The sequence below is a fragment of the Odontesthes bonariensis genome, chromosome 12 (genome assembly GCF_027942865.1).
Source record: "Odontesthes bonariensis isolate fOdoBon6 chromosome 12, fOdoBon6.hap1, whole genome shotgun sequence".
NCBI classification, from domain to species: Eukaryota; Metazoa; Chordata; class Actinopteri; order Atheriniformes; family Atherinopsidae; genus Odontesthes; species Odontesthes bonariensis.
The window spans coordinates 19,174,121-19,188,592 of record NC_134517.1 but is presented as its reverse complement, the minus strand read 5'-3'; the positions used below and the strand labels follow the sequence as shown (position 1 = coordinate 19,188,592).

Below are 14,472 nucleotides of genomic sequence, written 5' to 3'. Positions count from 1 at the left end.
TCTGTTTATTCTGGTGTTTTGCTATTATAGCTATTGTGTGAATCTAACAGCAGCTGCTATCAAAAGCACTATGAACACTGACTGATAGCATCAGTGTTACGATGGCTTTATAGAGGAAGTCCTGCATCATTTGGAGAAACAACCAGTCATTGATGTCACGACACGTTGCACATCTGACTGAAAGAGCCTCTTACCCAAACTTTCGGGTTAACAACACAAAAACATTAACATTAGTCAAGAGGAAGTTCCGAATGTTCCCACAGTGTGGGACTGATTTTTGTAGAGTAGAAAACAACCCAGCTTTCCAGACTAAACTGGCTGTGTTGGAGTGGTCTCATTGGTGATAAAGTTAAAAAAAGAAATAGAAAACAAGAGAAAGGAAAATGGCCACAACTGGAGAGAAGGAACAACCTGCTTTGACAAAATATTCTCTCATTCCGTTTTTTACCTCTGGTTTCTCCTTTATAAATTACAATCAAGAACCAGCACGAAGCCCCTTCCCACTCCCATTTCAGCCACGATTGGGTAAAGACACCCCCACAATTTATTATTGGCATATCATGATGTTGTTTGCCCCGCAGCTAAACCGGCCTGATAATGACAGCAAGGGCAATGAGGCAGCACAATTTCTTATATGAAACTGATGTTGATGCTTACAGATCTGATATCAGAAAAAAAAAGCTGATTTCCATTTTCTCTGCAATCAAGAACAAAACAAGAAGTTCTGCATGAAAAAAAGTAGCAAGCGATCAGCTCTGTAACTTCAGAGGAAAGGATCCTATACAGGTACAGAAAAGGAAAGGTTGGATTTCAATGGTGGAATCAAGTAGTAGATCTAGAAAGAAAACCCAAAACAAAATGAAGCCACAGACCATGAAAGCTTCTGCACCACTGAATTCTAACATTTGCATTCACCTTTGTAATGAAGGATGTAAGCACTAATTTTCATTCCTTATAGCAATTTTCGGCTGAATGGATGTCTGGGCATGTACGTACGACTTGACATAATTAAGCTGGCACTTAGCACGGCGGGTTAGCTGGCTGTTGCAGACAGTAACGTCATAGCTCATACTTCTCATACAGCTCATACTTCTCATACTGGATGGGTCCTGCTTGAGGCTTGGACAGGAGTGCACATGCACAGGAAACTTACAGGAACTTAATATGCATTTGTATAAATTCCAAATGGAAAAAAACAAAGCTTAGACCTAAATTGGGCTTTTTCTTCCTATTTATTAATATTTTTTACCTTGTAGACAGAAAAAAAAAGTACAGTATTCCCCGATCTCTGTGGTGGATTGTAGAGCTATCACCTGTATGAATATAACATGCATGCATCTTCACCCTTACGTAAAGGTTCCACATGCTGGATCATGTTTCATAACAAATGCAGGCACTCACCATCGTACTTTGTTTCACTCTTAACGTTAACCCAGAGAAGAAAATGGCACATGTTGCTGTTTATTGCAAAGACGCTTTTAAGTAAATCAACTTCTTACATCTCTAGCCTTCTGTCACATGACACCAGTCAGTATGATACAAGATCTATAACTAGAAATGTTCCTACGCTTCCAGACAAAACTGCTATCTCCCTCTGTGCTCCTGATGAGCTTCAAAGTATCATAAGCTTACAAGGACTCCCCTCTTACATGAGAATTCCAAGAAGTTAAAGGAAACATGTTGCTGTTATATAAGCATTATAACCGTAAGTGAAATAGGTTGGGTTTAGTGAGTATTGCGCCGTCTTCTTAACCTGTTACATTTTCACGTGAAATTTTGTTTTACGCTTCCCTCTTGGCCAGAGGGAAAAGAAAGAAAGAAAAACAGTAGGATCCCTCGTATCCCAGTGGGATAAACACAATGAATAAGCATAAAGCTACAGTATATTTGCATTATGAGCGTGACTTGAGAAAATGTAGCGGCAAAGAAAACAAGTGTCTGGTGCAGGAGAGCATAAAAGTACACCATAAGGCTCTTGCTTGAGGCTCTGTGAATGTTTGGAGTTTTCAGGTATTTCAGATGGCTAAAAAGTCATTCTTTAGAAAAAACCCTCCTGGAAATTTAGAACTTCCCCGATCAAAGTTTCGGCCTTAAGGCCCTCCCCAAACATCAGTGCTGCATACCAAGAGCAAAGAAGTTGCTCTTGTTCTCAACGAGAAGAATTTACGGAATTCTGTAAACGGAGGGATTGTGGACTACCGGTACTTATATTAACAATCTGAATTTACGGTTCTTTAGAATATACAATATGTAAGCCAAAAGAAATTACAGTCTTTATCAGGCATGATCATTTCAATGGGGGGACGTATGGTAATGTTGGTTAACCAGACGACGCCAGGGAGAAGAAATGACCAATTCGGACGGGACAAGAAATCCCTGTAATATTCATCTAACATGGGAGGAGTTGTTGGTTACGCACAACCGTCACATCCTGGATGCCATGCACGTCTTCATTTCACTTCCGTAAACCCCATCTGTAACAGACATGGCACCGACCAGGGTCAAAGCATGCGTGCTTGCAAGCAGCGCTTCATCCAGAACCTCCATGTTTGCAAACAGACACACCTAATTGTTTCTCTCTTTAAAAGGATGTGACGACATATTCCGTACTTATTACCGAAGGTCGCATTCGCACGGGATTAGTATTACCTATGGTAGATAGGCTACTCCGGGCCGTTTCACAGGAGGTAGAATTCTCGGCAAAGTTTACTGGCATACTCCGCTATCTTTACTGACATGGCGCGTTCGGCCGGGACTAGATTTCCCGGTTATTATTACTTTACCCCGGGTCCCCCCATTAAACTAGTCCCGTCCGAATAGGGCTAAAGATGCCAAACTTTCTTGTAATCTTTTAAAGTGCTGCTTTTTCCTGACCATTTTCGGAAAAATGTGTTGTTTTGATTGGTTGAGCCACCTAACACTGACCTATAAATCTTTAAAGCATAAACAAAGACACCCAACTCAAGGGATGAATCAGTGTTGAGTCTGTTGATAACAGACATTTTAGCAAAGAACCAACTTTAAATTGTATCTTGAGGCACTTTGTTACTATCAGCCTGTCACAAAGACACACATTTGTTCCAACTTTTTAGTTTTAAATTACTAAACGCAGTTTGACAGACACAAAATAGTACTTTTGTTCCCACAAGGTGGTTCCCAAAGAGCAATTAGCATGTGTGCAGTGTGAAAAAGAAAATGTAGGAAACTATACAAGTGGAAGTGTTAGGTATGAAAACTGTCTACAGCAGATGAATAGTATCCGAAAGTGATGTTCTTGTGAAAGAACTGGACTGAAAACCAGTGGCAACGAGTCTTATGAGGGGGGTGAATCCTCCACAGAACCCGGACCTCAACTTTATTCGAAGCAGTGTGGGATCATCCTGACAGAGAGCAGAACTAAAGGCAGCCAACATCCAAAGAAGAGCTTTGGGATGTCCTTCAGGAAGCCTGAAGAACTATTCTTAAGGACTACTTGAAGAAATTACATGAATACTAGATCACTAGATCATAGCTACAAAGTTGAAATGGGTGCTGAGTGCATTCTACGGAGTTCAAGTTTTTAAGACAAGAAAAGTTCCCCTCTCTCCTGTTCCTGAAACCATTTGAGCAGACTTTGTGACTCCAGTTCCGGCCACCGTGTCCTAAAATTAAACCCTTTTTACAGAATCTGAATCCGCTCAGCGTTTCTTGACTCACTCATAAAGGTTTCTACTTTTGGCACCCGCCTCCTGTGTTTGATTGATGGCTAGGCCTAGCCAAGTCAAACCAGCTCACATCTGTTAACAGAAACATGTATGATGTATGATGAAACTAAACTTCACTTGCAATAATCAAAACAAATGCAAGTAACATAGATAATCATCATGACTTACCAAGTGATTTGAGCTCTTGTTTGCAGGCCCACTTATCAAGGAAGCAATCATCCCTGAAAGGGCTTATTCTAAATATTCACATTACATTTAGACACAGGTAACTGTTCAGCAAAGAGAAGGGAATAGATACACAAACTTAAAAATGTATAAAAATAAAAAGGTTCGTTAATACTGCCTTTCTTTAGGACTGAAATGACTCACAGGAGACAAGTTACTAAAGGAAAATGTGCGAAGGTGTCCCCGCTATCAATTTCCAGTACTAATCTGTACAGATTCTTTCTGGTCAAACCAAGCTAATGCAGATCAAATTAACATGTTAACTTTTTTCATTCACACCACCTTTTCACAGAAACTGCCCGGTTTACGGTTCTGTGTTTAAAACTAACTCAGCTGTGGTCGCTGTGACTTCCTCCCCTGCTACCCACTTGTCACAGTAGGATGAGGCATTTGGTCTGTTCACCCATGATAGCACGCTGTCAATCAGCAGTCAAGGACAAAAGGTGCGAGACACAATAAGAATACGCGTGTGCACCGAGGCGTTTTCTTTCAAGACAGCTTTAATTTCGAAAGGGAAGGTTTGAAGAAAGTAACAAGCCGAAATGCCAAACATTAAGGCGCAAACCATCCAGCTAGCACATGTCCTTCAGGAAGCCTGAAGAACTATTCTTAAGGACTACTTGAAGAAATTACATGAATACTAGATCACTAGATCATAGCTACAAAGTTGAAATGGGTGCTGAGTGCATTCTACGGAGTTCAAGTTTTTAAGACAAGAAAAGTTCCCCTTTCTCCTGTTCCTGAAACCATTTGAGCAGACTTTGTGACTCCAGTTCCGGCCACCGTGTCCTAAAATTAAACCCTTTTTACAGAATCTGAATCCGCTCAGCGTTTCTTGACTCACTCATAAAGGTTTCTACTTTTGGCACCCGCCTCCTGTGTTTGATTGATGGCTAGGCCTAGCCAAGTCAAACCAGCTCACATCTGTTAACAGAAACAACCTTTATTTTCATAGCTGCATGTTTGAATATTAGCTCTCCTACACACACTAGAACAATGCCACCATTCATAAAATACAAAAGAGGAAAAACTACCCTGTCCACTTACTGCGCCACAATATAAGTGGTCTTATCTAAAATTCAACAACAACCAGCTCATTTAGCATTTTTTAACAAAAAGGTGTGAAGATGTCTGTCAAACTGCCAGACACAGTCACAAGGTCCAATTCCCATTTATGTCATTTCACCATTACACTGAGCCAAATCCAGAAAGTTATCTGTCAGCGGATGGATTTTCAAACAAGTAAAAGAAAAGGAACATTCAGATTTTTTTTTCACTCTGGAGGTGGTATGAGTGGAACATAAATACTGCAGTAAACTGACACTGTGAACATCTTCTGCAGCCACAAAGAAACAACCAAACATCAATCACCTAAAAAGGGCATCACATGTTCTTCAGATCACTAAGACTCTCACATCCTGTGTGAAAAGCATTTCTGTGGTATGCGTGGGCTCTGGTCAAGTTTTATCTTCCAACTACGCACCTTCGTCAGTTGGAGATGGTGAGACGAGTCACGTGCCACTTTTCTTTAATATATAAAATTATCGTGTGTCCTGTTGCCTCAGTAACACCATAAGTGCAGTTCAGAGACTTGGAACGAGACGAGACGAGACCAAACTGCTAATGTCACTCAGTGCAGGTAAGGAAGTGGGCTACTTTTATCATGCTGTGTCTTGGTCTGATCGACTTCAAGAGTTGCACTCACTTCTCCATTCAGAGCTCTGTGTTGTAATGTTTAACGCTCATCTTCGGGGACAAAAAACCCCACAAAAAAACAATAATCTGCTGATCTGATTGTTCAAACCGTTCATATAGTTTCAATTTTGACCAAAAAGGTTTTGTGGTAATTTCTTTACTTAGAAAATATCATGGCCGACTATCTTTACTCGACACAGAAAAGGAGCTTTTGAATGTCAGTGAAACTTTAAAAAGTATACAAAATGTCTACAGCTCAAATTGAAATGATTTTTGTTTCTAGGCGGGATGGTGGACTTCTCTAGATATTTGGGCATCAACAAGATTTTGTTATGCTGCATCTTCTGGATGTTTTGGCCATCAGGTAGCGTTCATTTGCTCTGACGAGTACGAGCTTTAGAAACAGACTGTCAGTTTGGTAAGAATGTTCTCATGGCTTTACTCTGAAGTTTAACTTTTTAGAACTCAAGTCTGAGACGTATATATTCGGCAACCTGGATGCTGTTACTTGTATTTGTTGTGAAACTGAGGTTAGAGTTTCTTATCTTTAAAAACAGACCAAGGCTTGCCGTTTTCTAATTTGTCATGTATTTCTGTAACTTTAGCCATTGATGTGTACAAAAGACAAAATGCATTGTTTTTGCCTGAATCATAGGTTTTGGGTATCTGTTTGCGGGTTTAGCATTAAGCTTGGGCTTTATTTTAATATGATCTTTCTCTGTCCGTGCCATAGCTTGTTTTACTTCTGCATGTCTACTTGTTTCCTTTTACTGTGGTGAACTAGGACTCTTATTTCTTCCTCTTTATCAGTTTTTATATTTAACCCCCGCTCTTCATAAATCGCTTAGAAATCAACAAACAGATCCACCTTCAGCTAATCCAGTTTAGCCTCATCTGTTTCTCTGAACCCACATGAGAATTCTATTAACACAGCTGGTTGCAGGATATATCTGATGTGGTTCCTGTGAACTGCTCTAATTAGCAGGGTGGAGATTTGTTCCTGCTGGAAGTGAAGAATTAGTGCTTCAAATGCCAGTAAATGCATGCAGATAGCATGGAATAAAGAGACGGCAATTAAGCTTTGCGTACTAGATCAACAACATTTGTTGACTGGAAGAAGACATTCACTACCTTGAGCAGAAGCTATTAGTATATTTCCATATACAGTGAAGTTATCAATGTTGGAAATCTCCATTTCAGAGTACCACAAACTTCTGTGAGGGCTCTGAGACATTTAGAAAGAATATAAACACTTAAGATAATACAGAGAAAGTAGCAAAAAAACAAGACGTGTGGGCTTGCTGGGTGGCCAGCAAATTCCAGACATGCGTTTGGGTAAACTAACTAATAAAACAAGCTGTATTGTTTTAGGTCTGCACGGTGGCATGGTGGTTACCACCAAAACATACACGCTTGGTGAATTGGTGTCTCTAAATATTGTCCTTAGGAGTGAGTGTGAGCGTGTGTGTGTGTGGCCCCGTGATGGACTGGCGACCCGTCCAGGGTGTACTCCGCCTCTTGCCCGATGACCGCTGGGATTGGCTCTAGCCCCCCACCCCCACGACCCAAGCGACGGAGCACGCGGATATAGGAAATGGATGGATGTATTGTTTTATGAGCTTTCCTGCTACAGGGAGCAGAGCAGAGTTTGCCAATCAAACAAGTCACTGAAATCCATGATCAAAAGCAGAAAGACCAGAAATTGACGTGTGCCCTCATTGTAGTTTATCAAAACCTTGGCGTGTCCCATATGCAGAACAACAGATGTCGTTGTCTCAGGCAAACTCAGTGGTATCATCAATCAGCAAGTCAAATAAAGGGTCAGTGCCTATAAGGGTGGTGTTGTGTTCACAGTACATAGAGCTTCCCAGTACAGATCGGTTTGTTTGAGTATAGGATCCTGTCACTACCTCTCCCTCTGTGCTCCCAATCTTGTTTAGACTCAGCAAACATCCTGACTTTCATGTCACACTGAATCATTAACAGGACTTCAACAGAGGACAGATGGCTTCTCTGTGCCATTTGTTCACCTCAGTGTTTATCTCTGTCTTGTGTGCTTTGTTTATGGCCTCTGAATTTGCAGTTTTGCTGTGGCTTTTTCATTAGCTGTCTGATGAAACCCTTCTCAATGTTCTGCCTTTTGAGCCTGCTTCCTGAACTGAACAAGTTTATTAAATGCCAGTGTGAATGCATAAAACAAAGCCTCTCATTTAACTTTTTTTTTTTTTTTTTTTGCAGAGGCAAATAAAATCTCAAAGATGACGGGCAGCACGGTCACGCTGTACTGTAGCAACAAATCGGCCAACACGCTCAGTCAACTGACGTGGACAATGAATGGAGAAAACCTGTTTACCTACATGCTGCAATTTAATAATAGTATACACAGCAGTGAAAAAGCTACCAGCCTGAATTTAGAAAAGCCAAATTCTAATTATAGTGAACTCACTATAGCAAGGGCCCAGAAGTACCATGCTGGAAACTACACATGTGAGACGACCACACAGACAGGAATCCATCAAGAGAATTGGGAGCTTGTAATTACAGGTGTGCAAAATCTTTTAATGACACAAAGCACATTTTCTGTGGTAACAGGAAGGAGTAGGGGTGTACAGGGCATCAAAGTGCATGGGTTATTAAAGACAGCCAACAGTTGCTATGTTACGGTCGCTATCACGCACCTACACGAATGCACACAACAGAATAAACAGAGTAACTTCAGCCCTCCTCATCTGTAAGTCTTCTACAGACACAGAGCTGTGCCACGACTGTGGTTTAACTGACGATGCTACATCTGCATCCTGTAAAACAAAAATGTTGAGGACACGTTCTGTTTTGGTGCAGATAACTCTCCTCACTGACACCTTAAAAGAGTGTTTTTTTTTGTCATGGATGAAGCTTAGATATTGTACAAGAATAGAGGAGTAGAGAAAAGTTTGAGAAACCACCGGAAACATGAGCACTGCCCCCCGCTTCCTTTGTGAAAGGGAAATCTTATACAAACACACAAAGATGCCTGTGTTTATAATGACTGAGTCCAAATTTCTGATAGACTTCACATTTCGTCTTAAAAATGTAACGCTTTTTTTCTCCCCCTCCACAGAAGAGCCAAAAAACCTTGAAAAAAACCTGATCGTTGTAGCAGTTGCTGTTCCCTGTGTTTGTTTTATGACCTTTATATCCGTTTTCATCATTCTGAGATGTGTCCGCAAACAACCCGAGTAAGTTTAAATTGTCTCCAGTGATTTTTAAACACATGATTCTGTGCTTGACCCTCATAAACAAGAAGCTTGTGCTCTTTTACAGAAATAGGACTCAATCGGCTCCTGCTGAAATGGTAAATACAATAACCACGCTGTTAACTGCGCTTCACAGTCTGCTGCAGTTATGACTTTAAAACTATTTGTGAATGCACTGACATGTAAAAGTTCTGATCCGAACTGTGAAGAGTTGAGAGAGTAGCAGAGAAACCAGAAGAGGCAGGAAAAAAAAATAAAAAAAATTGTTGTGTTATATGTGCTACAAGGCAGATGTTTTCTCTGTTCATGCTATAGCTAATGGAGGCGAATTTAATGTCCAGAACTCCAGGAAAACCTTTTGAGAAAGCGGCTAAATGAAATCCACATCCGACTGTGAAAGTGGATTGCTGTCCTGCTGTACGACCACACCTAAGTAAACCTCAATGGGAAAGAGAAAGTAGAAGCTTTCAACAGTTCAGTTCAGGTCCCCTGGACTCAGGGTTATTCAGTGTTTTTAGAAAAAAAAAAAAAAAAAAATGCGATGCGATGCGAGCACAACGTCTCCTACCGTTAAGCAACGAGATGGAAAAATCAAACTGTGGGCAGGTGATGCAGTCGATAGATGGGGGGATATTTAAATTGACATCATCACATTCTGAAGGCAAATATTACGCAAGGTGCAAAAGAGGCTGGAGGCGAAAAGAGGAAATGAGTTTACATCCTGATGTTGATGATGTTTTATCCTTATCTTCAACTCTTCTACTCATTTAGCTACTCAGAGTGACAGAAGTTTAGACCATCGGTGAATGAACCGTATGTAGGGTTGCTGAGACTGATATCAAGTTTTTCTTTTTCATTTCCAACAGCAGCAGCAAACTGAAGAGGTCTATGAAAACTGCCTGGAAATTCAGCGACAAGCTCTGGCGTACGGGAACAAACACAGCACCCGATGATTCCCAGGTTTAAACTGCTTTCTCAATAAATGTACAGTATGCTACCAGAGGCCACACTTTATCACTTTGTTTGGATGATGAATCCACAATTTACACTTGGACAGGAAACACAGTCGCACTGAACCATAATGAGCTATCGGCAGATCTTGGGCATGTAGACACAAAAATAAGATTAGAAGGACATTTATGTATGATGAAACTAAACTTCACTTGCAATAATCAAAACAAATGCAAGTAACATAGATAATCATCATGACTTACCAAGTGATTTGAGCTCTTGTTTGCAGGCCCACTTATCAAGGAAGCAATCATCCCTGAAAGGGCTTATTCTAAATATTCACATTACATTTAGACACAGGTAACTGTTCAGCAAAGAGAAGGGAATAGATACAAAAACTTAAAAATGTATAAAAATAAAAAGGTTCGTTAATACTGCCTTTCTTTAGGACTGAAATGACTCACAGGAGACAAGTTACTAAAGGAAAATGTGCGAAGGTGTCCCCGCTATCAATTTCCAGTACTAATCTGTACAGATTCTTTCTGGTCAAACCAAGCTAATGCAGATCAAATTAACATGTTAACTTTTTTCATTCACACCACCTTTTCACAGAAACTGCCCGGTTTACGGTTCTGTGTTTAAAACTAACTCAGCTGTGGTCGCTGTGACTTCCTCCCCTGCTACCCACTTGTCACAGTAGGATGAGGCATTTGGTCTGTTCACCCATGATAGCACGCTGTCAATCAGCAGTCAAGGACAAAAGGTGCGAGACACAATAAGAATACGCGTGTGCACCGAGGCGTTTTCTTTCAAGACAGCTTTAATTTCGAAAGGGAAGGTTTGAAGAAAGTAACAAGCCGAAATGCCAAACATTAAGGCGCAAACCATCCAGCTAGCACACACTTTTCAGTGAAAAGATTAAAGAAAAAAAGAATGAAAAAACACAGAAACTATTGACCCAAAATAAATTGACACAAAGTGATAAGAAAAACACATAGAAATGTTCTTTTCCAACATTAAAATAATGAAAAGGTAGATAACTAACGGAACCAAAAACATTCGCTTTGACATGACCTGCATTGTACAGACAGCAAATGTGGGGGCCGTGCTGAAGCTTAAGAACGGATGCTTAACCCTGTTCATCAGTATTTTATTTATTATTTATTTAAAAAAAAAAAAAAATTTAAAACAGTTATTAGGTTCTTGTCCAGCAAACACACCTTGATGTATGAAAGTGGAGTTCTCCTTTAAAGATTGACTAACTTATTCTAATTACATGTTTTCTCGTGTATCATTTACGTCAAGCTTCTTTATAAAATTTGTATTTGTTTGAAATGTCCTTTTATCAATTTAATCTAATCTTTAAATTATTCTAATGAATTGTACTGTATCAATAAACTGGTCTTGCTTCGATTTAAAAAAGCTCATCTCTGAACAGTTACACAAACTCAGAATCTCAGTAGAAATAAGGAAACATTCATGGCTTGATAGTCAAAAGAACATTTCCTTCTTTTCCTTCTTCCATATCCTTGAGGATATTTGGGCCCTCAGAACCATGAACCTTGTGACAGAATTGGTCACATTGACTATCACTGACAACACTACTAACATTTCAACATCAAGAACGTGAAGCAATTATGTAAGTACAGCACAATTATTGATAAAGGTCAACTCTACTTCCTCTTATAGTAAAAAAAACAAAACAACGAGACCCTTTTAATTTCACGACTGAATCTAAAAATAAGTGAAAGAACAGACTATTTAACAAAAAACCACTTGCTGGTTGGAGAACTGATAATATTCTGAACACATTCAGAAACTCAGAGTCCCTGTGCTGTGAGCAGTCCTGTGCTTTATCTCTTTTGTTTTTATACAATATGGTCTGAGAAGGTTTCAACGGTTTCAACAACGTTGGAATATCACAAATTGTGGTGATGACAAAAATCATCGAAGTAGTTGTTTCAAACCATTACAATAACTTTATTTGCCCCATTAAGGTTTCCCCTCTGGCCAATTTCTCTGGCACCGAAACACTCTTGGCTACTGTAGTAAAAGATAAGTAAAGTAAAGCTATGTGCACGAAAACAAGTACGCAGTGGTAGTTTACTGCAAGACTAGTTTGCTTCTACACTAAAAATATCAACATTGACAGCGGTTGAATCTTCCATTAATAGCCAAGATCCTGTTTAAAAAAGTTGGTTATGTGGGTGTTAGCAGCCCACGTCAGCAGGTGTTAAACAGGTCTGATACAGATCAGCAGCTACGCATAGTTGAGTTGTTTGTTGTACTAAGCTTAATTTTAACCTTTGATGTCCTACTTTTTTTTTTTTAACTTTTCTTTTTTGAGAAATGAGAGCCGTTTAACGGGAATTTGCTGTCAAATTAGACGTATGCTTCATCGTTTATACAAAAAAAAAAAGAAAAAAATACAAATAGAGGGGACTGTACAGACAAACGTGAGCATATAATATACTCAGACTGACGAAAAATGTTTGTTGGATAATGTGAATAAATTATTAACGGTGAATAAATACTAGTCATACTCTAACACACCTACATAAACCCTAAAGGTTGAAGTGAATGTTAAAAGTGTTGAGGAGGATTTGAGAACATGGAATTAAAGCATGAATAAATGCCCCCACATTACGTTATCAAACTAAAAGTAGAATTCTGCTCAGGCTGATTGAGATGGAGTACATTTGGCATTATGTCCTACAGGACATCGAAAGGAAAAGGCTCGTATAAAAAGGCTGATCTTTTTCAAGCATTTAAATCAAGATAGACAGAATTAGAAATGTGTTTTTCGGTGTTTATGAATGGGGTGAAATAAACTAAATGCAGGGCTTGTGTGTCAGTTTGGCCGTGCAAAAATAATAAAGAATTAGCAATACATGCATCAACATACCAAATCATCTCAGATATTAGGGCATCACAAACTTAACAGAGGAAGCACAAAACCTTTGACCACAAAGGGTTTTTTTTTTTTCCCCTGTCAAAAAGCCGGATATTCAGCACCAAAGGCATCTACGGTATTAAGCCCAACATGAAATACTGTGATGAAGCTGAAATACTTTGTTTAGTGACAAAAATAAAAACACAAAGTCTGATAAGCGGCACCCAAAATGAAATAATAAATTAGTTAACGAGCGCACTCTGGGCTCTTTAATGCTCAAGACATAGATCTGTTCGATTCAAACGATAACTTAGAACTTTCAAAACTTGACATCAGTGTAATTATTTTTCATACTTACTGCCAAGTAAGCAGAAAACTTCATGAACAGAATAAACGGATGCACAGTTCACACTTCAGGGCTGCTGATGAAGGCTTCGGCTGCTGTTAGCAGAAACTAATGCTGCTCGTGGGGAAACAAATTGGGAAATTGCAGCAGGTGCTGTGAGGGCATGAGCCGTTAAACAAATGTCCCTCACAAGTAAAACTGTTAGGCTGGCTTCCTTTTTAGATGGAAATACTTCAGTTCACTGACTCGCCGAGTTAGCTTAACACAAGTGGATCCTGACCAGCCCGTTGTGGCCAGCCTCGTTGCTTCAGCAGCTGTCAGATTTGGTCCTGAGACAGACAATTCAAATGTCTGATTAACCGTAAAGTATAATCTGCACCGATCGTCAGGAAATCAAGAAAATATATACTTCACTAAAAAAGGAACACAAATAAAGCATGAAACATACCAAATACAAGAACAAAAAAAAGAAAAAAAGATTTTAATGTTAAATCTTAAATAAAATGAAATCTATTCAACCGTGACGCTTGACAAAAACTACAGCTGCAAATCGCTTAAGGACAGTTTTAACTTTGAGAGAAACATAGGGAATTAAAAAAAAAAAAAACCCCTCAACACTTAAATGCCATTTGCAGGTTTTTCATCTACCTCCGCTAGTGGGACCCCCTCAGCTGGATCTTCACCTGGTGAGGTGGGATTTGCCTGCTGCCCGCCGTCGTCCTCCCTTCTGCACAAGGAGACACCAGAGCAAGAAAACTGTGACATGATGTGTGCTCATATCTTGTATTCATAAGTAGTAGTGTGGGGCTACAGCAGTTGAAGTACCTCAGACGTTTCCGATATTTATAACATTTCCAGACCAACACAACGAGATTGATGCTGAGCAGCAGACCAAATAAGACCCAGCCGGCCGTGCTGCCTCCTGTAGGGAAACAAGACACAAGGCAGAAGCATCCAGTCAGAGGCCGTCCTTGCACCAACACACTCCTGTCACTGATTAAACCAGGTGTTTTCAGACTTAGTTCTGTTCAGTTAGTTTTTTGTTGTTGTTTTTTCCCCTTTTTAAAAAAAATAAAAAAAATAATTACTTTGGGTTTTAAATGTCACATTGCCGGATAATTCAACTCAACTTTATTTATAAAGCCCTTTAAAAACAGCCGTGGCTGAAAGAAAGCGCTGTACATGAATAACAACACGAAGTATAAGACATAAAACATAAGAACAATGTAAAAACAATAATAAACAATAACAATATTAAAACAATAAAGGAAAACCAGAAACAGAGTCTTATGCTGGGTTAAAAGCCAGGGAATAAAAATGGGTTTTAAGACGAGTTTTAAAAATGGACAGTATAGTTTGCCCTTGCTGAAAACATTTTTTTCTCCCTTGTATTGTTAGGACCTGAGTGAATTAAAACAGCAC

The 14,472-nt window shown here is 39.5% G+C and overlaps 2 protein-coding genes across 8 annotated transcripts in view; one reads left to right on the top strand and one right to left on the bottom strand.

Moving 5' to 3' along the window:
• LOC142396587 (poliovirus receptor homolog) overlaps positions 1-14,472 on the bottom strand; it is an 89,640-nt gene that overhangs the window by 38,576 nt on the left and 36,592 nt on the right. For 3 of the 5 annotated variants that reach the window (XR_012772548.1, XR_012772547.1, XM_075479481.1), the window contains exons 8-9: positions 13,876-13,972; positions 13,699-13,777 (exon numbers count right to left, since the gene is read on the bottom strand). Coding sequence is in view for 2 of the 5 variants with exons in the window: in XM_075479481.1 (XP_075335596.1) it covers positions 13,699-13,777; positions 13,876-13,972 (176 nt within the window). In the remaining 3 variants the exon portion in view is untranslated. Of the gene's footprint in view, positions 1-10,613; positions 13,380-13,698; positions 13,778-13,875; positions 13,973-14,472 lie in introns of those variants that run through there. The other 2 variants (XM_075479480.1, XR_012772549.1) reach the window with 2 other exon arrangements.
• Positions 5,373-14,142, top strand: LOC142396590 (uncharacterized). Of its 3 annotated transcripts, none has more exons than XM_075479487.1 (7): positions 5,373-5,568; positions 5,908-5,988; positions 7,863-8,168; positions 8,725-8,842; positions 8,928-8,958; positions 9,727-9,820; positions 13,686-14,142. In XM_075479487.1, exons 1-6 carry the CDS (start codon positions 5,553-5,555, stop codon positions 9,811-9,813), a joined length of 639 nt encoding a protein of 212 aa, XP_075335602.1. In that variant the 5' UTR covers positions 5,373-5,552; the 3' UTR covers positions 9,814-9,820; positions 13,686-14,142. The 3 variants fall into 3 exon arrangements, with proteins under 3 accessions (XP_075335602.1, XP_075335604.1, XP_075335603.1); XM_075479489.1 differs by having other exon boundaries at positions 5,908-6,042; XM_075479488.1 differs by lacking the exon at positions 5,908-5,988.